This window comes from Canis lupus, chromosome 14 (genome assembly GCF_003254725.2).
Source record: "Canis lupus dingo isolate Sandy chromosome 14, ASM325472v2, whole genome shotgun sequence".
In the NCBI taxonomy this organism is placed as follows: domain Eukaryota; kingdom Metazoa; phylum Chordata; class Mammalia; order Carnivora; family Canidae; genus Canis; species Canis lupus.
In genome coordinates, this window is record NC_064256.1 from 35,402,060 (window position 1) to 35,428,811 (window position 26,752).

At 38.8% G+C, this 26,752-nt stretch overlaps 1 protein-coding gene across 1 annotated transcript in view; it reads left to right on the forward strand.

The window, feature by feature from the left end:
* The window catches only part of DNAH11 (dynein axonemal heavy chain 11), a 318,343-nt gene that overhangs the window by 67,382 nt on the left and 224,209 nt on the right, over positions 1 to 26,752 (forward strand). Inside the window, 5 exon segments of the mRNA XM_049093700.1 lie at positions 643 to 867; positions 1,874 to 1,965; positions 3,466 to 3,592; positions 21,293 to 21,442; positions 24,697 to 24,930. Of these exon segments, the coding sequence (XP_048949657.1) occupies positions 643 to 867; positions 1,874 to 1,965; positions 3,466 to 3,592; positions 21,293 to 21,442; positions 24,697 to 24,930 (828 nt within the window).

A 26,752-nucleotide genomic window follows, 5' to 3' on the forward strand; every position in this document is an offset into this window, starting at 1 on the left:
ACTTTAAACTTCATGTCTGTAATAGCTTAATAAAATTGGTGGTGGGGGAGAAGAGTCAAATGTATTAAATACTTAGAGGTGAAAGGGAATGAGAAGAGGCCTTTCTACTCAGCAATTTTCTGAGATTTCAACCTCAGAGGATGGTGACAAGTGCTCATCAGACTGCTCAGCATCAATGCTTGGTAGTCAAGCAACATGAGAGGAAAAGTGGGCAGCTGAGGGCTTAGGAAGTTGCAGAGAAATTGGTTTTGTTTTTTCAGTATTGGGGAAAAATATTTATAACCTTGCAATGATTAATATGCAGGGACCCCAAGGAGAGAATGAGAAAAGATGAAGAAATAAAATGTAATTCCTAAAGCTGCCCCCTGGAACACAGTATTTTTTTCTGCCTGCAAAGAGAATACATGGTCTTCTTGAGGAAGACACAGGAAATGCAGTTACTTGCATTTATTTTTTTTTCCCTTGGGAAAAAAATGCAGTATGAGTATTTAATGCCATTAATTGATTTATTTAGCAAATACTGAATGCCTGTTCCAGGTGTTGCATGCTAGTTCATAGGAATCCAGGAAGAGGTATGGTCCCTCCCTCATGGCACTTCGTCTCCCGACTGACCTGTTATTTAAAATTCTGTCTTTCTCTTAGGTTCAGTTGCAGAGTCTGCTTCAAAGCAAGTATGTGGAATATTTTATTGAACAAGTGATAAGCTGGCAAAATAAATTAAACATAGCTGACTTGGTCATCTTTACTTGGATGGAAGTCCAGCGAACTTGGTCTCACCTGGAAAGCATCTTTGTTTGTTCAGAAGACATTCGAATCCAGCTTGTGAAAGATGCTAGAAGATTCGATGGAGTAGATGCTGAATTTAAGGTTCATAGAAGATAGACTGTTTTCTATCCTAGCAAGGTTTTCCAAACAATATGAAAATCTTGTAAAGAACCATGATTTGGGGCATTGTATTTATAAAAATACCCCTTTGCATTTTAGGAAGTGAATGGGGAAGCTCTTTCTTGTGAAGGGTTAGATAATAGTATTTCAGGCTCTGTGGTTGTGTATGGTCTCTGTCACAACCACTTAATGCTGCCATTGTAGTGTGAAAGAAAACACATTAAGTAAACAAATGGGTGTGGCTATGCACCAATAAAACTTGACTTATGGACACTGAAATTTGGGTTTCTTATAATTTTCGTGTTCTACAAAATATTAAGCAGCTTTTGACTTTTTTCCACCAGTTAAAAACGTAAGTACCATTTTTAGCTTCTGGCCATATAAGAAGCAGCAGGTCTTATGTTTCCCTTAAACCGCAGGTTGCTGACTGATAACGGTCATCTTAGTGAAGTGAATACTGCAGAGGGCATGCCAGTCACAATACCACTAGTTACCTGTTTATTTCCTAAGAGCCACAGAAAACACACAGATGTGCATATGATGGTGATGAAGGACTTGAAAGACATCCAGCAAAGAATAATGGCTATATCTTTTTATAGAGAAACGAATAACTATTTTTTTATTCTTATGTAAAGAACACTACCCAGAGGGCTACTATTTTAACTTTTAAGAAAGAAAGAATTGATTTCGTCACATTTTCATAAGTGAATGTACTTTTGAAGATTCTGGGTTCTCTATTCTTTTTGTTTGTTTGACGCAGAATGGTGATGATGCCCATCAGATTTATTTTGATAAGAATTGTGTGATTATACTTGGTTTTTGACCTTTAGCTAAAAGTTTAAAGCAAAAGTGAATAGACATGGTGTTGGAAGTCTCTTTAACTTTACTCTCTTACAGTTTGTTCCTCATTTTTAAATTCCCCAAATGGGTGAAAGATGGAATAAAGTAATTTCTAATATCAATGGCTCCATCTTATACTTTCATACAGGACTTAATGTTGAAGACAGCTAAAATAAAGAATGTTCTAGATGCAACATGCAGACCTAATCTCTATGAAAAACTTAAAGACTTACAGTACAGGTAAGTGTACTATACCTGTAAACTATAAAACTATAACTATAAAGTGATGAATTTGTTAAATTTTTATGAGATTGCTTTTAAGTATCTTATAGTATCTAGCATCGTGTTACTGTAGACACACCAGTACCAAATTACTTTAGTCTTGTTTATAGTTGTCTAGTTGCCTTGAGCATAATAGATGGTATGTATATAATGTAAATCAAATACATTTCTCTTTCCTGAAAGGACTATCATAGTAGTAAAATTGAAATATTATCAAGAGTATTAATCACTTCTTTTATTGAAGTATTGTGCAAATATTTATTAAGCATCTACTCTATTCCAGGAACTTGGATTGTGCTTAGTAATCTCAAGTCGTTTATTTTGTATTTAGTTTATACTAGAAATTATTCTTAGAATGCACGTTAGTACTTAGGAAATCCTTAAGGGCCATTTGTAATTTCGCATAGAAGTCTACACAGCTAGTGGTGGTAAGAATATTCTGGCTTTTGATTAAAAATAGGCAACCAGCTACTAAAAGAAGAGGTTTGTACAGAATTTTGATCACTTTGTATTGCAAAGTAGAGAAGAGCTCTAGATAAAAATGAATATTATGTAAGCAAAATTATTTCATAATCTTGAAGTTTCTAGTGATAAGTTAGCCATAATTTTAAAAGGGTGGATCTGCACGGAATTAAATTATGTAAGTAATTTCTATACTCCATGTGGGGCTTGAACTCAGAATCCTGAGATCAAGAGTCACATGCTCTCTGACTGAGCCAGCCTGGTGCCCCAGAAGTTAATTACTTCTTAGTGACCTTGGGGGTTTGGGAGTTTGGTCTCTGGGTCATCTCTGCTAAGAACAATAAAGCAGAAATGATTCTGTTAGGACTCCCCCAAATACCAGAGAGAGCTGAAGCCACTTGTGTTTTGTAGGCATTCAGTGGGTAAAGGAAGACCTTGAACCAAATACATCTTAACCAATGCATTTTGTGCTCAGAATGAGTGATGCTAAACCTAGTTGCCCTTGCTGAGTAGGAATGTCATTAAGAAAAGTGAGGACTGGGGCACCTGGGCGACTCAGTTGGTTAAGTGTCTGGCTCTTGATTTCGGGTCAGGTTGTGGTCTTAGGGTTTGAGATCGACTCCTGCATCAGGCTCTATGCTCTGCTGGGAGTCTGTTTGAGATTCTCTCCCTCTCCCTCTGTTCCTCCCTCCTTCTCTCTCTCTCTCTCAAATTAAATAAATCATTAAAAAAAAAGGTGAGGAATGACATCAACCTAAGTCTAATACTCTATTTAGCCTCAGCCCATGGTATGTGTACCTGTCTCCTCCAACTTGGCATGACTTATAGATTTATCACAAAAAAGATCATAGTGTCAAAGAGGTGAAGTCAGGCTATGTGTTAGACAGTAAGCTTATTGTTGTGAGTGGACAGATGAGAAGAGCTGGGTTTCGTTTTGTTGATGTTTTAATAACTGAATGGACAAGGTATGCTTAAAAAGATATTTCATTCCCATAGGCTTTCTCTTTGTGAAAAAGCTCTTGCTGAGTACCTAGAGACTAAGCGTGTGGCTTTCCCACGGTTCTATTTCATCTCTTCTGCAGACTTACTTGACATCCTCTCAAAGGGAGCTCAGCCTAAACAGGTAATGTATATTTTTTTGGAAGTCTCCTGTTTGACTACAGTAGCTAAGGAATGCTATAGTTTCTCTGTCATTGTCAGATGCCACCTACCATGTTACATGTGTCAGGAACTAGAAAACGGGCAATAAAAAGTTGTAGTGCAGCAACAGAGGGAAGTCAAAGCTGGTGCTAAAGGAACTAGGTCCATGAGGCACCTGGATGGCTCAGTCAGTGAAGCGTCCCACTCTTGATACCAGCTCAGGTCTTGATCTCAGGGTCATGAGTTCAAACCCCCCACTGGGCATGGAGCATACTTAAAAAAAAAAAAAGGAACTAGGTCCTCAGTAAAGGAAAAGGGTACCAAACGTACAAGGCTTAGGGACCTGCAAGGAGTTATTGGCAGAAACACTGGCTCCGAATACCCCAGAATTCTCAGACAGGGGCTGGAGCATCTGTTGCCTGGTTAACAGCTTTCCTAGGGCAGAATGGGTCACTTGGAACAAGACCACGGCTGGGTCTCCTACTGCTACCTGACTCGCAAGTCACTTTCATAATGATTAAGTTGGACTGGTCTTAAGTGGTGCCAGCGGTGGACTGGTGTCTTGTCATGCTCATCATCCATGTAACCCTGTAACGTAACCCTGCCTGTGCAGGAACAGCATAACACCCATGACAGTATTTAAAGCAAATAAAAACAGCTGTTATCTTTTGTAATCTGAGGGTTCAGATCACAGAACAGACTTGGTACCAATCCCAAAGCACTCCTTCCTGTAAACATTGAGAGGAGTTGCCTTGGACTTGCATCTCTTCAGTTGCTCACATGCATTTAGGTATTTTCGTGGGGACAGCTGACATAGGCTCTTCCTTCGAGGATGGACTGTATATAAGATTATTGCAAAGCTACAAGTTGTGCTTTATCATCGAGGATTTCTCTCCATGTTCTTTCTCTGGATATTTTCATGCATTGTCTTTGGAATATGTATCTCTTTACAGTTTGCTGGATTCTACTGTTCTTTGGACATGGTGTTTATCGTGATTATTTCTCTCGGATTCCTCATTTCTCTCTGAACCTAAATTTGATGGGATGGCTCTTGTTGCTGGCAGTCATGCTATTAATGACAGACTTGTTAGTTGAACTTGGGCAGTATTTCCAGAGCCAGCCTCAGTTCCAGTTTCCTATATCTGTGTAACTTCCAGATGGCTTTGTAAATAAAATCCCTTTGATGACATTGGCTAGCAACTCCATATATCCATCTCTCATTTACGTATCACACAATTGGATGTTTGAGGTGTTTTTGTTTTGTTTTGTTTTTTAATTAGTCTCAAAGAGAGTGGTCAGAATCACACTTAAGCTTCAGTAGCCTCCTGGGAACATTCTCATGACCAGCAGCTGGACCCTCGCACATGACTGAGATAGAAGGTATCATATTCCATTACAGGTATATGTTCCTAAAGATTTTCAAATCCAAAATACTTACAATTCTGAATTCTCAGTGCGTAAATTAGAAGAGAGATGCATACATTGTAAATAGGTAACATTGTTTTTCTTTTAATTACATTCTTTAAACATAATAAATATGTGTGTGACTGGTTTATTGAACAGTATTAATGACAGGGAATACAGACATGAAGAAGTGTTATTTTCTATGATTATGAATCACAAATGTGCCCTGGTGAATGCCCTTGAACTGAGTAGCAGACCCCTTCATAACACTCTAGGTAGGTATCTTACAACCTGGTCTCTTTTTCTTATTAAAAAGAAAATAAACCAAAGGCAGTTCAGCAAGGTCTAGTTAAAAATCAATCTTATCTCTGTTGAGGCCCGGCTTTCACATAATAAATTTGGAGTTGGCAGAGGGAGACACTGATTATTTTATCATATATCCTCTTCCCACTCAGTTATCATGGAGAAGGGTAGGGTTGTCATCAGCCAGTCAATAGCATTTCTTCATACTTTCACCAGCACTGATGGATTCTTTCAACAGCAATGATGGACTGTTCTCTATCCCCAACAGTAAGTGTCCACATGTTGGGTCTCTTGTGAAAAATGGGTGCCAGTTCTCAGGGGGCAGGGGGGAATCTCCTAGGGGATATATATATATATACTTCAGAGTTAGCTCTGTCTTGATGCTTCCAATTATTGCTCTGAAATCAGTGAAATCAGCCATTGGGTTATATCTTTCTCATTTTCCACCTCAGCAGATGGCCAACAAGGGACATGTCCTGAAGACACCTGTAGCTTCTACGAGTGATTCTCCCAACACCCCTCTCACTTGAATAGCTTTAAGGATGGGGGCTGGGCAAAGCAGTCCTGCCCCGTCGGGAGTGAGGAAAAGCCAAAGCCGTAGCATCCCCTCGTGGGCTGATAACTTGCAGGTGTGACACAGCTACCCCAGTTCCCTCCTCCCTGCAGTACTTGCTGGAGAAAGGGTGTGTGGAAGTAGAAGATGGTAAGGGGTTGAGATGTATCTTACAGGCTCTGGAGAACCTCACCTGTCCTAACCCATATTTGCCATCTTCAGAACATGCACATACGCATTTTGATTCTTTGATCCAAAGAATCAAAAAATGCTTCATGCCCTAGCCAGACAAACTGTTGGCTCACTGGTACATGCATCCCTGATGCCAACTTTTTTTTTTTTAATTATCCTTCCTAAGTTACAGGATGAGTTGGTTTTATATATATATACACACACCCTTCAAAGATGTACCTTTTAGATCATTCTTTTTACGTTTTCAGTATTACTTTAATATTAGTATGTTCTCTCACATCTGTGAGATTCACTGTGGAAGCTCTCACCCCTCCTCCTAGCATTTTAATCAAAAGTTCTAAATCTCCAGTTCAGGTACATTGCTCAGTCCTAGTACTGCTACCACTCCCTAATGAGTGACTAGGGTAGTATAAGACATTAAAAAGATTTTAAATCAAAATGAGGCTGAATATTAAGATCACAGCACAGAGTTCTCCAAAATTGCTCACATCTGTGCTGTGCCACTGGCAGTGTTGTCTACCTTGTGCTAACCAAAGGAGGCAGATGTTGCTCTTTACCAGCAAAAGGGTCCAGAGATGGTGACTGGGTGGCACAGTTGGTTAAGCATCCAACTCTTGGTTTTGGCTTAGGTCATGATTTTGGGATTATGAGATCAAGCCCCCAAGTCCTGCTCCACACCCAGCAAGGAGTCTTTGCTTGGGACTCTGTCCATTTCCATCTGCACCACCACTGCACCCCACCCGTGGCCAAATAAATAAATCTTCAGGAAAAAAAAAAAGGGTCCAGCCATGTGGCTACAATGTAAACATGGTTTATAGATGTCCTGACCTGCCAGCTCTTGCAAGGATTAAATTTTTTCTTTTTTACTCAGTGAATTTGCCCTCTAATTCCAGAGCATTTTTAAAATTTAAATTCCATTAATTAACATACAGTGTATTATTAGTTCCAGAGGTAGAGTTCAGTGATTCATCAGCCTTTTTTTTTTTTTTTAACGTCTTTTTTTGTTTGATAGAATGTCAGAGAGCACAAGTGAGGGGAACAGCAGAGGGAGAGGGAGAAGCGGTCTCCCCACTGAGCAGAGAGCCCAATGCAGGGCTCAATCCCAAGACCCTGGGATCATGACCTGAGCCAAAGGCAGACCCTTAACCGATTGAGCCACCCAGGTGCCCCTTATCAGTCTTATTCCCAGTTACTCCATCCCCCACCCCCTTCCCTCCAGCAACCCTCAGTTTGTTTCCTATGATTAAGAGTCTTATGGTTTATCTCCCTCTCTGATTTTGTCTTATTTTTCCCTCCCTTCCCCTATGATCCTTTGTCTTTTAAATTCCACATATGAGTAAGATCATATGGTAATTGTCTTTCTCTGACTGACTTATTTTGCTTAATGTAATAGTCTCTAGTTCCATCCACATCATTGGAAATGGCAAGATTTCATTCTTTGTGATGGCTGAGTAGTAGTGGTATTGTAAATGTACCACATCTTTATCTATTCATCTGTTGATGGACATCGGGGCTCTTTCCATAGTTTGGTTATTGTGGACATTGCTGCTATAAACACTGGGGTGCAGGTGCCCCTTCAGATCACTACATTAGTATCTTTTGGGTAAATACCTAGTAGTGCAGTTGCTGGGTCATGGAGTAGCTCTGTTTTCAACTTTTTGAGGACCCTCCATACTGTTTTCCAGAGTGGCTACACCAGCTTGCATTCCCACCAACAGTGTGAGAGGGTTCTCCTTTTTCTATATCCTCACCAATATTTGTCATTTCCTGACTTGTTATTTTTTTTTAAAGATTTTATTTATTTATTAATGAGAGACACAGAGAGAGAGAGGCAGAGACACAGGCAGTGGGAGAAGCAGGCTTCCATGCAGGAGCCTGACGTGGGACTTGATCTGACGTGGGACTTGATCCTGGGTCTCTAGGATCATACCCTGGGCCAAAGGTAGTGCTAAACTGCTGAGCCACCAGGCTGCCCTCCTGACTTGTTATTTTAGCCATTCTGACTAGTGTGAGGTGGTATCTCATCATAGTTTTGATTTGTATTTTCCCTGATGCTGAGTGATGTTGAGCATTTTGAAAGGATTTTTGATATAATTGTGCTCAAAAAGTGATTTCATTGAGATCTTGTAGTTACATTAAATGAAACTTCTAACAATTCATATTTACATAAAATCATATCCCACCATTAGTAAAAGTACATTATTAGAAAAAAGTATTTCCCTTCCTCTGTGGTGCAGATGACCGGTCAGGAGTGACTAAAGTGGGCAGGAAATCAAGAAGGAGCTAGAGTCCTCTAGAGTCTCAGTCTGCTGCTTTCCCCTCAAGTGCTTCTGCAAAGTGAAGAGACACTCAGAATTCTTGGTCTCTTACTAGGGAAAAGTCAGTGGTTTTGGCAGTTAAGACAAATAGTCTGGCCTTGCTATACTCTTACGTCCTTTCCAATATCAGAATCCATTTTGGACTACCAGCCACCACTTTTCGTCTTTGCCTTTGGTCCTTAGATTCCTGAATGTGTTCCCTGTAGTGTGACCAAAATAATATGGCAACTGCAGCTTGTGGCATAACAAGGAAGTTTTGCCAGGAAAGAAACCCTTTGTGGGTAGATAACTCATGTTGACATCTTGTGAATGACTTGAATTCTTCAGGCACCTTCTTCCACTCGCCGCACTGAATTTAAGAGTGTTGGTTCAGAGTGGGAGTTTCTGCAGTTAATTATGGAACTCGATCAGCCTGAACAATTCAGCCCGGGAGGTCTGATACCACTACAGCCTCCATCCAGTAAGCAGAAATTCCCAAGTGAATGGGAATGCCAGAGGGATGAAATCAGTGTCCTGAGAGGCTTCGGTGATTGTTAGCTGATGGGGAGCTTGGTTAAGATCACGTTTTAAAGATGTTCTCCTTCCAGAATGCACCCTGACCTCCCAATGGCATGAACGATCTAAAGGACTTGTGTGTGGGCCCTGTTTAACTTCAGTGATCAAAATCTCTGGTAGTTGCCTGTGGAGATACAAACTTAAAGGTGTAGTTGCAGGATTCATTGGCATGGTGCAATAGTTATGTGCAACTGGTTTGAAGTTACACATTCATTATTCACATCCTTTGATTTTTTTTCCCCCTTTAGAAAAGCATCCTTTTATATTTTTCAAGTGGCTGGTGTAGTGGTTAAAGGCAGTTGGAATAACAGTCCCTTTGTTACACAGTGCCTTCAAATAGCTGAAAATTTTGTGTAGTCAAGATGTTTTTAGCCACTGAATCCTAATAATTTGAAAGATCCCTTTGTTCTTGAAGAGTTTACACATTTTTTTCTTTGCTTGTCCACTGCCTGATGAGTGAAAGCTTCTCCATGATGGATCTATACTAAAGAAAGACAAACTTGCAAGGAATGTGCTACATTGTATTGTCTAATGTGGGGTAGCCATGAACCAGCCGTGGCCATGGAGCACTTGAAATGTGGTGGCTGGGCAGCCCAGGTGGCTCAGCGGTTTAGCGTCGCCTTCAGCCCAGGGCCTGATCCTGGAGGCCCGGGATCGGGTCCCGCGTCAGGTTCCCTGCACGGTTCCTGCTTCTCCCTCTGCCTGTGTCTCTGCCTCTCTCTCTCTGTCTCTCATTAATAAATAAATAAAATCTTTAAAAAAATGTGGCTGAGAAACGGAAATTTTTATTTTTTATTTTTATTGATTTTTTTTAAAGAGAGGGAGCATGTGAAAGCACAGGGGTGGAGCGGGAGAGGAAGAATCTTAAGCAGGGGTTCGATCTCATGACCCTGAGATCACGACCTAAGCCAAAATCAAGAGTCAGACTGTTAAATGATTGAGCCATCCAGGTGCCCCTGAGGAACTGAATATTTAAGTTCAATAAATTTTAATTGATTTAAATTTAAATACTGACATTTCCAATAAAAAATAAATTTATAAAATAAATAAATAATGACATTCAGTCCCTGGAAAGCGTAAATGTGTTTGGAACAACTTGACCATATAAATCTACTTTTGCAACAGTATATTTTATGAAATTGAAATACAGATCAAGTATTTGTGATGAAAAATCCAAATTGAGGGGAACCCTGGTGGCTCAGCGGTTTAGCGCAGCCTTCAGCCCTGGGGTGTGATCCTGGAGACCTGGGATCAAGTCCCACATCAGGCTCCCTGCTTGGAGCCTGCTTCTCCCTCTGCCTGTGTCTCTGCCTCTCTCTCCTGTGTCTCTCATGAATAAATAAATAAAATCTTTAAAAAAAAAAAGAAAAAAGAAAAATCCAAATTGAGATGTGCTATAAATATATATACCTGACTTGCAAAATTAACTATGAAGAAAAGAATGTAAAATATCTAATTTTTTTATTATATGTTGAAAGTATTTTGGATATACTAGGTCAAATAAAATGCATTAATTTTACCTGTTTCTTTTTACTTGTTTTAATGTGGCCACTAGGATTCCACTGTTGGGGAAATCGAGGCCACAGTGCATTCTCTAAAATGAGAAGATCAGGGGGCACCTGGCTGATTCTATTGTAGATAATGGGACTCTTGATTGTGGGGTTATGAGTTCAAGCCCCACATTGGGTGTAGAGATAACTTAAAAATATATATATATTTTAAAGATTTTATTTATTTATTTATTTGAGAGTGAGAGAGCACAAGCAGGAGGAGCAGCAGATGGAGAGGAAAAAGCAGGCTCCCCGCTGAGCAAGGAGCCCAGTGTGGGACTCAATCCCAGGACCCTGGGATCGTGACCTGAGCTGAAGGCAGATGCTTAACCAACTGAGCCATTCAAGGGCCCCAAAATAAAATCTTTAAAAAAATAAAGTGAGAAAGTCAGGAATACATATTTATGAAATGTTTAATGTTTTCATCAAGAAATGTCCTTCAGTAGTGTCAACCCAAATCTGCATAAGAGGAAATCTGCCAATTTGTCTATTAAGAAATGCCCAAATTTTCAGTGATTGCATTAAACTGATACCTTTAATGGACTAGAAATATGGGCATTTTGAAAGGTGCTTATAAGGCATGGGCTTGATATTAGGTGACAGAAAGCCCTGCTGGATCTTCAGGGTATGTATGTAAGACCCTTCATTTCCACAAGCACAGTGTGTTTCTGTATAGTGTTTGCTCCATTGAGTGAATATGTCTCACCATATGAATTCCAGAAATCAGGATGGTGGAGCCCAACAGTCACTCATAGTGTGTTGCCGTCTTTTCTCATGGGATTAGCCTTCCTTCAACAACTAAGGTGAAAAGGGCTCAAAATTCAAGTGGTGAGTGGAGGGCATGTAAAAGTGAATGAGTTTTAGTTGAAATACAATCTATAAAAAGTTGCAACTTCTTAGAGGAAGTAGAAAACTAGAGGGCTGTGAGATAAGTGGAGGGAAGGGTTGCCCTTGAGTTGAGGCTGGGGACTGAGGATGCAGTGGGGAAGAGGAAGGAGAGGGAAACAGGCACAGATGGTCATGGTTTCGACCATCTTGCCATTGTCTCTATTGAACTTCAAGTCGATTGTGAGGAAAAGAAGCTGCTCACATGAGTATAGTTTGTCATAGAAATGGCCATATGAGAGCAGATTCACATGGTATAGTCTGGGACTACATCATGTTGTAAATGGATGCCTTCGTATAAGGGCAGCCTCATGCTCAAAAGGACAGGCATTTAGGTGCGTGGCAAGAAAATAGACCATCTAATTTTAAGTGTTATAAATTATATATCCCATGGGGATTATCCTTGATTATCCTAACAAAATACTTAATATACGGTTAACCTCAAATGGTAGACCAAATGGTTAGCCTCAAACAGATCGTTTTTTGTTGTTCATTTTGCGAGTGTGTTTGTCACTGCTTAGATTTTTGTTTACCACCCCTTCACTGGAATTCTTTCCACAGCCAATTGAAACTTCTACAAAATCAGGGGTATTACAATGTAGAAATAAAATATCACCTTAATGTTATGAGATCCAAAAATTAAGTCTTATAAATGTGGAATAATGCCACCAAGGAGTTTTCAGTCTTGCTGTAGCAACTAGAACTCCTGGTCCTAGCCTTTGTTTGGTATCACCTGATAGAAGTTGCTCAGCTTCCGCTTAAATTGAGTTGGCGGGGCTTCTGGCTGTAAGAGATGAGCTTTTCACAGAGTACTGTGCATTCTGATTCTGAGAACAAGTAGAATAGCTGGGTAAAATAGTTAACTAGATCTGTTTAAATGCTTCACAGAGTTCTTAAGGAGCATCGAAGAATAGTCCAGAGTTCAGAGGCTAATATGTGAGCAGAAAGAAACCATAGAGAGATTTGCCTGATGTTCCCTTGGCAACATTTGGCTATTTACAAGACATAACAGAGTCTGAAAAGCTGATCAGAGCTTTCATCAGGATTGTGGAACTAAAAGCAGGAGAAAAAATAAAAACTAGTATCCGGCATCACCAAGGAGGATGCTGTGCCTAGAATCTATGACAGACAATGAACGGTTCTGAGGTCATTTGGATATAAATGTGCAGGGATGGGAAAAGGGGGCATCTACCACATACTGTATCTAAAAAAATCAATTCTAGGGGAATGTAGATGTAAAAATGAAAGGTTCAATGAAATATATAACATACAAGAAAGGACTATTTTTAAGCAGAAATTTCTTAAGTTGGGCGTGAAACTATTGAGTGTAGGGGAAAGGCTGACCGGTTTGGCTGTATTAAAGTTGAAAACTGCCTTATCGAAGGATACTGTTGAGGCACTAACAGTATAAGCTACAAAGTGGGGAAGATGTTAGCAATGCCTCAAACAAACAAAAGACTCTTATGCAGAATATGCAGCTCCTACATCCAAAGAAATGAGGACAGATCGATAATCCGATATAAAAGTGGATAGAATACATAACCAGGCTGTTCACAAAAGAAGGTATTGTAATGACCAGTAAACAGGGAGAGTTGCTTGACTTCATAAGTCAGCAGAGAGATGCAAAGTAAACAAAGAAAGATACACTTGTGCTTCTGGCCAAGATGGAGTAGCAGGAGCTAGATTTACCCACCTTCTTCAAAGAACCCCAAACTTTGACAAAATATAGGCAATAAGACCTTTTTAAACACTGGACAACAGACAACAGAGGATAGCAATTCATGACAGACTTGGAGCAAAAGAGCTCTGTGATGGTTCCAATTGCTTCCCTGAGTGAGTTTCCAGGCATGGTACAGGGAGGGGGAACCAGGAAGCATCTGATGGGCTCACAGAGTTGAGGGCTCAGAGCTGAGAGTCCAAGGAGAGCAATTTAGCTAGTTGGCAGAACGGAGTACCAAAGAGGAAAGAGCTATGGAGAGAGAACCCCCAGAAACTTTTAGAGGGGCTTCTTAGAGTCTTTAGCAGTGGGAATAATCAGCACTAGATTACACACTATGCCAGTTCTTCCAAGCAAATCTTAAAAGCAAGACCCAAAAGGACCAAACTGTTTCCAAGTAATTCAACTGCATCCCAGAACAAACTCAAGAAGTTAGGAATAAAAATATATTCAATTCCAAGCAGGGTAACTTCGCAATGTGTGACATACCATTAAAGATGACAGGGCATGGAAAGAGTCAGGAATATTTCACTCTCATAATGAGGAAACAAATCAATCAAAACTGATACAGGGCAGCCCCGGTGGCGCAGTGGTTTGGCGCCGCCTGCAGCTCAGGGCATGATCCTGGAGACCTGGGATCGAGTCCCACGTCGGGCTCCCTGCATGGAGCCTGCTTCTCCCTTTGCCTGTGTCTCTGCCTCTCTCTCTCTCTCTCTCTCTCTCTCTGTGTTGCTCATGAATAAATAAATTTAAAAAAAACTTTAAAAATGATACAAACATTGGGATTAGCAGACAGAAACATGAAAGTTGCATCTATATTTGTATAGTAAAAAAAATGGAGATAGGGAAAAGAAAAGAAAGTTCCATATGTGTATGTTGGACATCCACAAGCAGAGGAAAGGAGACAGAAAAAAATATTGGTGGTAAAACAGCTAAAAGTTTTCTCACTTGATGAAAAAGTAGTCATACATAGCTTTAAGCTCAGTGAACCCAAACAGAAGCTACAAAGAAAACTGTATCAGATTACTCAAATTGTTCATAACCAGTGATAAGGAAATCCAAAGATCATCCATAAAGTCACATTATGTACAAAGGAGTAAATGTAAGCATGATGAAAGGCTTCACAATGCAAATGAGAAAATAGTGGACCAACAGCTTTAAAGTACTGAAAGGAAAAAAATCCACCTACAGTTCTTTATCCAATGAAAATATCTTTTAAAAGTAAAGCCAAAATAAAGATGTTTCCAGACATTCAAAAGCTGAAAGATTTCATCCCCAGCAGACTGGCAATACAAGAAATCTTAAAGGAAGTGCTTCGGGCAGAAGGAAGATGATACCAGATGGAAATCGGGATCTACACAAAATTGTGAGCATTGAAATGTTAATTGTATGGAAGTAGACAAAACAGGCATACCAGCCATCCATCAGAAAGCAGAAGATAAAAAAAACAGAGACCTTGAAATCCTAGATCAGCTCAAATCCTGGTTCTGTTGCTTGGTGGCTATGTTACTACTTTACTTTTCTGAACATCAGTTTCCTTGTATACCAAACTGGGAAAAGAATAGGTACTATCTCTGGTTTCTGAGCACGAAACCAAGCATGTAAAAGTACGTAAAGAAACAAGACAAGTACTTATAATATTATAAAAACATCCACAAATTCTTCCCCTCCATGCATCCATGCCCTTTCAGTGTGATGGTGTGTTTTCATCTGGGCTAGAGCTTGTAGCTCCATGTGTATTGCCACGTGACTTGTTTTGGCCCGAGGTATCCTTAGCAAGAGGTTGGACAAGCTCATGCACATGAGGGCATACTTTATGGCTGCTTTCAGAAACCTCTGACTACCATGTCATGAATGATCCGAGGCTAGCCTGCTGGATGGTAAGCACATGCCCGTGCCCAAGCTACCAGCTGGGTTACCAGCACCTACGTGAGAGAAGCCATGGATCACAAGCGAACCACAAATGATCACAGACCAGCTGAGGCATCTCATCTCAAAAGCTGACACACAGAGCTGTGAGCAAAGAGGTTGTTGGTGTTTTAAGCCACTGAACTTTGGAGTAGTTAATTACACTGCAGAAGCAAATTAAAACACATTAGCTGGTATTTACATATACATGTGTAAATACGTGAATATACATTCACCAATCTCGAGGACTTTTACATGCTACTACTGATTTAAAGTAAAAGATTTTACTTGAAATTTAGAAACAAAACAAGAAAATGACTATCAAACTGCCAACCCATGGAACTAGTCTTTTCTGGTTTCTTTGCTTTTTTTTGTTTTGTTTTTGTTTTTGTTTTCCTTGCTGCAGCTACCTGGATAACAACTGTGGCATTGTTCTGATGTCATTGAATACAGGGGGATTGATGAGAATATCATGAATTATTATTTCCCCCTGTTGTCAGTTTGCACATTTAATTCCTCAGGCTTTGACGTGACTTGGGATTAGAAAAACACATACACTCACACAATAAGATACCGAGATCAAACCCACCAAAAGGCTAAAATGAAAGAGCCAATACTAACTAGTGGCAAGAATGTGGAACAGGGAGATATTCCTATCTAGCCAGTGGGATTATAAATTGATATGACTTCTCAGGAAATCTATGTAACAGTGTCTAATAAAAATGAATGTAAGAATACATTATTTTCCAGCATTTTCTGTTCTCAGTGTATGCTCAGAAGAAGTGTATACATATGTGGACCAAAAATATGTATACAAGAATTTTCATAGCTACATCATTATTATTCATCATAGGCCCAACTACAAAGAGTCTAAATGTCCCTTAACAGTAGGATGGATAAATAAATTGTGTTAACATTCCTACAGTGGAATACCACAGAGCAATGGAAAAAGTCAAACTAGTGCTGCACCTAATAACATGAGTAAATCTCATGAACATAATGTTGAATTATAGAAGGTAGACACAAAAGTACATATTGTATGAATCTACATTATCTAAAGATAATGTCCATTTTTGAGAGGAGAGATGAGTGGCTATCGTGGGATATGAAGTGTTTTCTGGGCGCATATATATCCTGTTTCTTAATTGTTGGTGATTACAAGTGTTGTGTTCACTTTGCTAAAATTTATTTAAGATGTACACACATGATTCTTTTTACTTCTCTCAACTTTGAAAAGGTTATTTAAAAATTCAGCACTTGTATTGTGACTATATATAAATTTTTGTATGCATGCTAAAGATGTTAAATAGAATCAGCAGTGATCTATATATGTCCAAGTTATATTCATAAGTGGAGAGTCAAATGGAAAAATATTAAATATCTTATTTTTAGTAAAAGCAAACTAGTAAAAGCATTTTAGTAAAAACAGTGTCTTACCTAGTATTGACTATAGTGATGTACAAAATTTATAAAAAACTAATTTAGTGTCTTTGGATTATGTAAGTAATTGCATCCATTATTGAAAATATGAAAAATGTAGATCAGAATAATACACTGCTAGATACTATTTTTGAATGATTGTAGTTTTTAATGTGTCTATGTTTATGTCTTATATACTTAATCAAAATTGGAATGTTCTTCTACAGTATATTTAGTGTCAATAAAAGGTTTCATTGTATGAATATGCCATAATCTTTTTTAAGGTTTTATTTATTCATGAGAGAGACAGAGAGAGAGGCAGAGACATGGGCAGAGCAGGCTCCCTGTGGGGAGCCCGATGTGGGACTCAATCTCAGGACCCCAGGATTACGACCTGAGCCAAAGGCAAACACTCAACCACTGAGCCACCCAGGTGCCCCTGCCATAATTGATTTAATCACCTTCTAGGAATTTTTTGCAGATTGAGACTTTGAATGATGTTGCATGTGCATTTCCCTGTACACTGTCACTGATATGGAGTAATATTTAAACAAAAGAGTAACATTTTGACAGATTCGCTTAAATTGTTGTTTCTATACAAATTACAGACTCATTTTCATCTTATTCTAGAGGGATAATATTGACAATGGACAGGACTGCCTGCATTTTGGACATTACTTATGTCCATACAAACATTATCATCATGACTCTTACCATAATTATCTTACTATTATGACTCATACCAAAACTCTTATCCATAAATATGAATAGATGAGTTAATGACTACAGGAATAAATCTTGAAGCACTCTCCATGCCAGGAGTGATATTGGGCTTTTATGTTTATCTCAGTTAATCAGCAGAGGCATCTTTCATAGATGGAGCCAATATGAAATTAGATACAGACAAAAAGCAAGTGGTAAGCTTTAAGAATGTAATAATAAGCTATAGTAATTTCATTTTTCTTTGCCTTTGTTTTCTAGGTGAACATAGGGTAGATCAGCTGATGTGATCACTGTATTGGTTTTCATCTTACATTATAAAATTACATAAATGAGTTTATATTTTTTTAATTACTTTGTTATTTTTTAATTAGTTAAAAATATTAACTCATTTATAAGTTAAAATCTTAAGAGATTTTTAAGATTTCTTTCATTGGGAGATCTTCCTGTGCACAGTTCCCATGTATAGATATTTCAGTTACCAAGGATTGGTTAAATAACACCAGTGCCCCAACAACATGGTTCAAGTTAAGTTACTACGGTATATATTAAATGCGAGTAATTGCAAAAGACATAGATTTCATTGATAGTTCTTTACAAAAATTACTGAGTGAATAACAAATGTGCATCATACCTTATGGGCATTTAAGATAGACCTTTTGAAGTCTGTCCATGACTGGCCATCACGCATCTGTTACTCTGCGTAAACACAGGTATCAAAGCATATAGTGTGTTACCTCCCTGTCCTCAGTGATGAAACATGTAACATTTTTATGGATACACCTAACTGAGGGAGGGAAATTAATAAAATTGGAAGCCTAGCAAAGCGATGAAATTTTTGTATGAAATTTTTGTATGAAATTTTCAGCAATGAAAATTGATCATGCTAAAAGTTAAATTTGTATTAAAGATAGATGTAGTTACAGAAGATGTTCACTGGGAATGAAGGCTCTCTACCATTTTGGAAATTCTAGATTTGTAGCCAGAGGATTTTGGTGAAAATGAACATACTGATACAAATGAACACAGTTGTGCCAAAATGGATGAAAATGTCCCAAGGGAAATGTGGGAAATACCAGTCCTCTCTCTTTAAAACAGCTTCACATTAAAGAGACTCTAAAAGAAATTTGAGGACATTGAAAACTCAAAGGATAAAATGTTGGCAGCTGATCCAAATTTCAAAAGGAGTATGACCTTTCTTTTATTGCTAACCTTTTAGAAACCTGTGTAAGGTATAATGACATTTCTGATTATTTATGATTTGAAGTGTTCAAATCTTTCTATTTCTTTAGTGAGAAAAATAGGCCTATAAAGCACTGATCTTCTTAATTATATAAAGGTATTCTTAACATCAAACTAGTAAAGAATTATATTTTACTGCTAAAAAATACAAAGAAATCTTCATAGAATAGAACAAATTGGAGGACACCAGGGCCCCATTAGTTAAAAAAACAAACAAAACAGCTGTATTCTCTCAGAAGTTTTCAATGGAAGACAAGATATGAAAACATCCAACTTCAAACAAGCCGGGGATAAGAATAGGAGCACTGCAAGCCATGGGTTTTGCATTTCCTGGTCACTGGGATTGAAAGACTACAAGACTAGAAGTCCTTTTGAAACTGTTTTCTCACCAGAGCAGTAATATCTGAGAGTGTCTAATAGTTGAGGTCTCATTTATCCTGCAGCTTTTCACCTGAATATTATTTAGGCCCATTACACAGTAGAAGCCATTAAACATCTGTGTACTTCCTGGCCACTTCAGCTGTGACAGTGAATTGTTAGATTATTGGAGACACTTTCTGTGTATAAATGTCCTCTGGGTAATGTACAGGGATGAAGGAGGATATGATAACCCAAGCACTGATCATCAGCTCTTGCTCTGTCTACCTTTAAAGTAAGTGAGAGTCTCAAAAAGTCATCTATTTTAAACTCCAATTTCTAGCTGTGAATTCCTTTAATACTAAAACTGCAAATACAGCACAAATGTTAAGGCCAAAAGCTTCAAAGATTAAATCACCTTTAAGGAGTTCCTTACTAATATTGTTGTTGGTCTTGTCACACAGGAAATTTAAGCAGATTGGTGTTGTTCCTAGAAGTGCTATTGGGATAGTTTTCAAGTCCAGTTAAACTGTATTTCAAGAAAAACTCATGACAGAGATGGCATCTATGTGCGGCTGGTAATGCTATATAGCTTTAAACCATCTCCTGGTTATCAGCACCTTTCATTTCTATTGAGGTACAAAGTTTACATAACATAGAATTAACCATTTTAAAGTGTACAATTCAGTGGCATTTTGTACACTAACAGAGTTGTGCAAACGTCACCTCTTTCTAGTTCCAAAATATTTTCATCACCCCAAAATAAAACCCCATGCCCATCAGGCAGTCACTCTGCATCCCCTCCTCCCTCTAGCCCCTAGCAACCATCAATGTACTTTCTGCCTCTATAGATTGATCTATTCTGGATATTTCATCTGAACGGAATCATACAACGTATGGTCTTTTGTGATGAGCTTCTTTCATTTAGCATGATGTTTCCAGGTTCATCCAGGTCATACATAACAGAACTTCTTTCCTTTTTGTATCTGAAAAGTATCCCTGTGTGCATATGTGCCACATTTTGTCCAGCCATCCATCATTGGACGTTTGGGTTGACTCCACCTTTTGGCTATTGTGAATAAGACTGCTGTAAATACTCGTGTACAAGGATTTGAACATTTGTGTACAAATACCTGTTTTAAAATATTTTGAATACATACCTAGGAGTGGAATTGCTGGGTCTTCGTTTTATGTTGAACTTTTTGAGGAACACCAAACTTTTCCACTCAGCAGCATTTATTTGTATCATGTGTAAGGAGGGGCCTCTTTTTCCCATTCTTGATGCTGCCTCAGGTTCACTTTCTGCCATTCAGTCTGCCCCAAAAGAGGTAAAGTGGCTCACCTCATGGTTTTCCTTGTGAGTCCACCTCCAGAATGCACTTTGTCTTCTCCGGTCCTCTGTGCCAGGACCTCTAGATGGAGAGCCCTGTCCTGGTCTGTGCTGACATAACTACATGGACAAGTATTCCTCTTCTGGTAGTCTGTATTCCAATTAGGCTTTAATTTCCACATTGGCCTCTGGCTGAACAAAAGATGATCTCTGTCTTTTGATTTGGTTTGTTGTATTTTTCAGTTAGTCTGGGGCCTACAGTAGAGTTCACTATGCTATTGGAGGCTCCTTTGGAGATGCTATATTTAGGATATAAAAGTTAATGGTGCCAGAATTTGAACTTCATAGATATGGCCTGGATTTGGAGGTTTAAAATCTAAAAACCACTTAGTTTTAGTAATGCCAACTTGATAAAGTCCTCTAGTATTTCAGCTTCAATTTCCTTATCACTAAAAATGGGGAAATCATATCCATTTTCCTCATATAGCAAATACACCATAGGGTTCACTAAAGTGTCAAAGCAAGTGCACAATAACATAAGACCCCACACAAGAGTATGGTTGTATGTAACTTAAAATTTCCTTTCAGATACTTTAACACAGCTTTCTTGTAGTAAATGACCTTTTATAGTATAAGTATATATTTGCATTTCAAAAACATGACCACAAAATTTCCAGCAGGATGATTGCTACAGGTATATGGTACAGAGAAGTTAGTAAGTGTCCAATCTTCAAGTAAAAAAAAATAGGTAACTTTTTTATGATAAGCATTTACCATCTAATGCCTGATGATGCGGCCAGTGTCTGGCTACTTCTCCATCCAGGTCATTTTATTTATGTATTTATTTTTAAATATTTATTTTAGAGAGAGGGAGCCCATGCATGCATACACACCCCAGAGTAAGGGGAGGAGCAGAGGGAGAGGGAGAAATCTCAAGCAGACTCCCCACTGAGCGTGGAGCCCCATGCTGGACTCAGTCTCATCACCCTGAGATGATGATCTGAGCCAAAATCAAAAGTTAGACGCCCAAGCCACTGAGCCACCCAGGCACTGCCATCAAGGTCATTTAAACTCTGGAATTTAAGAAGTGGTTTTTATTTTGAAGAAAAACATTTCAAGACGACTCTGTGACTATATAAAGAAAATTTTGTGAATTCATATGGCATCATCAGCAGATTACCTGAATATATCTTCAGTAAGAAATGTGCTTATCTTTTTAAATTATCTCAGGTAACACGTCACCTTGCCAAACTCTTTGACAGCATTGCAGATCTGCAGTTTGAAGAAGGTCAGGATGTGTCCACCCACAGAGCGATTGGAATGTACAGCAAAGAAAAGGAATACATCCCATTCCAAGCAGAATGCGAATGCGTGGGCCATGTAAGATTTCTGAGGTTTTCTGTGCTATGGGAGTATTTTGGGGATAATTTTTAAAGGTTGAATTGAACAAGAAAAAAAAGTCACCTCCTGTCAAATCAGGCCCTGGTTAGTTTTGTGCTCAGTTTCCTTTTTACCCATGGCTAGTGTGACAGCTGTGCCATGTCATCGTCTGCTGTGCTTCCCATTTTGTGTTCATGTGGCTTCAGCACCCTGTAGAGTCTCTGAAATGCTAGCAGTTGAACTGGTCAGGATTGTCGCAGATTGAGTAAGTGGACCCCAGAAAGAGAAGCAGGTGGGACCTCAGCGACTAAGCCTCCTGCAAAGCTTACTGGTTTCGCCACTGAGAGTTTGCGTGAAACAGCACCTTGCAGGAAAGCATGTTTTAAAGAGGCTTGTGGCTCAGGGTTGTGATGTGAATGTTCTAAATGGCTGCTCATAAATAAAGTTGATGGAGTCTACTGTGCTGATGTCACGTTCCCTAATTACCATGTGCACAGACAGTTAAGTTAGCATATTCTCCTCGCACAGCCAAATACCTCGAAAATATTCTTAACGGTTAACTGCAAGAATGGCTCATTATGATTTATGAAAGAGCTCTTGGTGTTTCCAGATGATGTAGAGGGATTGCATCTTTTTATGATGATGCTTGTGCAGCTTGAGATAATCCGCAGAGTCCCTGAGACAGTAGCCTCCATTATAGAGCTATTTGGGTTGAGGTGGGGTTCCTTAAAATGTCCCTTGCAGAAACGTGATGGGAGCTTTTTTTTTTTTTTTTTTAAACAGGGCTTTTCTTTATTTCTTTCTGCTGCTTTTTAATATTGTACCAAGAAATCCAGCCAAATGAAGGGGAAACAGATGGTGGATTACTTTGATTAAAATATATTTTTTGATCTCTTGGGCTCTTTAGGATATTATTACAGTGATTAGAAAAAGTCACCATAACCTATCTTGACAAAAGTGTGTTGCTGTCTGTTCCCTCCCCAGCAGACTGCTAGCCGACTGGCATAGTGCCCAGAAGGAGGACAGGCCACTTGACGGATATGGTTGTCACTAGTAGGAACCCTTGGTACTGAGAGTTTTCACATTTTCTAATTTGTTCAGTGTAAGCAATTTAGGCCAGAGACTCGAGCTATATACCACATTCATCCTCTGATTGCCTTTGTTTGATAAAAAGATGCTTTTCCTTTTGGTCTTGTCTCTCCCCTACACTTTTATGATTGCTCCTTCCAATTTAGACTATTTGTATTTTCTTTGATTAGTGCTATTTGAATACCTACTATGTACCAGATGCTGGGTTGAGTTTCTGGGGATCCTGAAATGAATAAGACATGATCCCTGTCCTTGAGGAGCTTTTAGGCTCTTTGAAGAAATGGATAATTGGCAGTAATGGGAAGTGGTAATTGTTGTTATAGAGAGTCGGGCAGAAGCCGAAGAAACACCAGAAAGGGAAGGGATCAAACATCTCATCAGAGCTTAGTTCTGAAATCATGCTGAGCTAAGAAGCCATTGTTGGCATAGTCATCTGAACATGAGAGGGTATACCAACTTATATGGTCTTCCCAAATGGACTGGGAAGTTCTTGAGAATAGGTGGCCATATTGAGGACAGGGATCCGAGTGTTGGGGAAATGCTCTAAGGATACCTGATTTCCTGAAGGAACTAGTTGCTGGGAAGCATTAAGAATTGTGCTTCATAAAAAGAAAAGAAAAAAAAAAGAATTGTGCTTCATGACTAAAGTAGTGATGAGATCAGAGACCTTGAACTCAGGCATGTGAATAAAACTCAGTTATAAAATCAGAGGTGAAGGCTTTTTGGATGTTGAGGACATTGCTAGGGCAGTGCTAACTTTTTCTTTCAGTAGGCAAGGCTGTTAGCTCATTAACTACACATTACTCCTTCCCAGTTCTCCAGAGAAAGATTCTAGGAATGAATGTTTCTGCCATCTTCATAGTGGAAGGGCAAAGAAGTTTCTTCTTTTTTTTAAAGACTATACTTATGTGTTTGTTTGAGAGAGAGAACAAACATGAGTGGATGGGGAGCAGAGGGGAAGGGAGAGGGAGGGGGAAAGAATCTTGAGCAGAGCCAGATGTGGAGCTTGATCTCCCCATCCCTGAGACTGTGACCTGAGCTGAAACCAAGAGTTGGATGCTCAACTGACTGAGCCAACCAGGCACCCTCCCCCCCTCAAAAAAAACAGTTTTACTATCTTCACGATCTCATGTTGTTCTTGGAATTGATTTTTAATAGTCATTTTTTATTGCTGAGATCAACTATTTACAAATAGTATACATACCCTTTTTGTTATATAATGGAAACAGATATATGGGTAAATACAACAAAGCATATTTGGATAGGATAGAAAACTGGTTAAAATATATTTGTGGGGATAAAATAAACTTGAATTAAAAAAAAAAAAAGATTAACTTTCACAAGTCAGCAGTTGTCCTATCTCTTATACTCTCCTGCTGTCTAATTTTTGACAAGTGTGAAGATGAGAACCAGTAGGAAATATAATTAAGACACTTGCTGGAAACACTTTGTCCTAAGACTAAGAACTAAGAAGATTTTAAAGAAGAATGTTCAGTATATGTAAAAATTATTTTTAAAAAAACCCAGTTTTTCAAAATCAATCTACCACTATCCCCAAAGCTCCAGAATATTATTCTAACCTATTATTCTGTAGATCGCTGGGAGTTTGGTTTCTCAGAACACTGTGCCTTACCACAGGGGATCTTGGTCCAGAACCCCCTTGTCTTCAGGTCTGAAAATGAATAATTGAGAACACTTCCTCTGTTGAGGCTGCAGAAAGTTATTTGCCATCCAGTGGGTGAAATAAGATGAGCACTGTTCTAGGAGAAATCAGGTTCAATGGATTTGATGCATTGTTGTTCACTTTACTCCTTGAGTTATACCTCTTCTAGTTTTCTATCCAGATTTCAAATAAATCTGGGGTGCCTGGGTGGCTCAGTCAGTCAAGCATCTGACTCTTGATTTCACCTCAGACCATGAGATCAAGCCCTGAGTCTGACCCTGCGCTCAGTAGGGTGTCTGCTTGAGATTCTCTTCCTCTCCCTCTCTCCCTCCCCCACCCCACTTGTGCTCTTGTGTGCTCTCTCTCTCTCTCTCAAAATAAATAAATCTTAAAAATAAGTCTACCTGAGGCCTCTCAGGGGGCCTTTGAACCCATGGGGGGCTGGAATTATCTCTCTTCTGTAGTTAAGTCTGTGCTAAATTGGTTCATTTTGCTTCAAAAGGTGGAGACATGGCTCCTGCGACTTGAACAGACTATGCAAAGTACAGTGCGACATTCTATCACAGAAGCCATAGTGGCCTATGAGGAAAAACCAAGAGAACTGTGGATCTTGGATTTCCCGGCACAAGTTGCACTAACAGGCTCACAGATCTGGTGGACAACAGATGTAGGAATAGCCTTCAGTAGACTGGAGGAAGGCTATGAAACGGCCCTAAAGGATTTCCATAAAAAACAGGTATTTTATAGATTCGTGATTTTGAGACTTGAAGGGACATGAAGAGGTAAACATTGATTCCTCCATCATTTACGGAGTGTCTTCTGTGTGCTGGGTGCTATGTTGGGACGATTTTAGCAATCAGTGCTTTGATTTTTCTTTTTCTAGCTTTGTGTTATCCTTCCGGTTTGCTACATGGTTTAAAAAAAAAAAAAATCACATCCATTATCCCCCCAGCCTCTAGGATATCACACATCCTTAGATATGGTGCCTATTTCTGTCCTTCTGTATAAGACTCTCCATCTAGGCTAATGGTGTATTTATTACAAAATACGTACACGATCTGCATGACTCAGAAAGATGGAGGGCTGTTGGGCAAAGACAGATGTTTTCATGTATTTTGGGTTTTGGTTAATTACAAATCACAGATGAGCAATTTTGGAAAATGGTCTATTTTGAATTCCATTTTATTCACCCCACTTAGGTTGTGACCTCTCCTCAAGCCTCCCATCCTAAGGGATGCTAGTAGTTGTGGCATAATTCCGACTTCCTGTTGGCTTTTAGATTAAGAGAATATTAGGCTTGAAAGGCATTTAAATATTAGTGTGTCTACCTTTCTTGGATAAAGTACAAATGCAGAGACACTAAGCAATTTTCCCAATGTTGTGCAATTTGTAAGTAACACTGGCCGGACCTGCAGAATTCAGAATGCTTTCCACTGCTCTCCTTTGCGTGTCCTCTTAGCAGTAGGTTTATTTTTTTACATTTTTAGAAAAGATTTTATTTATTTATTCATGAGAGACACAGAGAGGGAGAAGCAGGCTCCCTGTGGGGAGCCCCATGTGGGACTCGATCTCAGGACCCTGGGATCACACCCTGAGCCAGAGACAGATGCTCAACCACTGAGCCACCCAGGCGTCCCTCTTAGCAGTACTTTTAATTCAGCCCCTTAAACATTAAATAGATTCAGAGAATGAAGGGTACTTGTGTCATTTACACATTCAGGAATTTCAGGTTTAGTGTTTTGATTCTTTTAATTTTGTTCGAATCTTGAGTAGAGATCCCCTGATTTACTTATGTTACTAAAGAAGTCTTTGTATTGTTTACTTTTGGAGAGAAAATATTCTTCATGTACATCTTTAGGAAAATAGGGCGTTGGTTTTATATTTAGCAGGCTTTAAGTTACAAGTGGATTTTTAAAAGTGACTGATTTCCTCTTAGGGCAATAGCTCTATGATTCTAGTCAATGCCACTTGGATGAGGAAGCTAAGTAGGTAATTTTTTTTTCATGGACATTAATAATTAAATTGCAATTAACCATATATGGTTTTATTATAAAAATAACTTTCTAGTTAGTTAATTTATTGATATCCATGCTTTTATTAAAAGTACTTTCATTATCTATTGAAATAAGGATTTTTAAAAATAGTTATAACATCCTCTCGTAAGTTTCCAGTATTATCAATCTTGCTCAAACTTAAGTTTTTTTTAAGTTTTCATAGATTCTCTTCCCACAGGTGACCATTGATAACATATTGGCATATTGACATCAAACATTTTTCCTCTTTCTTTGTGAATGTGTAGACATCTATCTGTCCCTCTCTGTATAAATATGTGTCAGTGTGCAGCTGTTTACATAAATGTGTATTTGTGCTGATATCTATCAATATTTCTAAATATATAGAAAATTTTTTTACATTTCATACATTTTGTTATTTTGTATTTTCACTCAATATAATATTTACCTTTTTTCTTGCTGTAAATAAATATCAAATTGACAATAAAAATGGCCAAATAGAATTCTTTTATATGGGTATGCAGAATTGTTTCTTCCTTCTCTAGG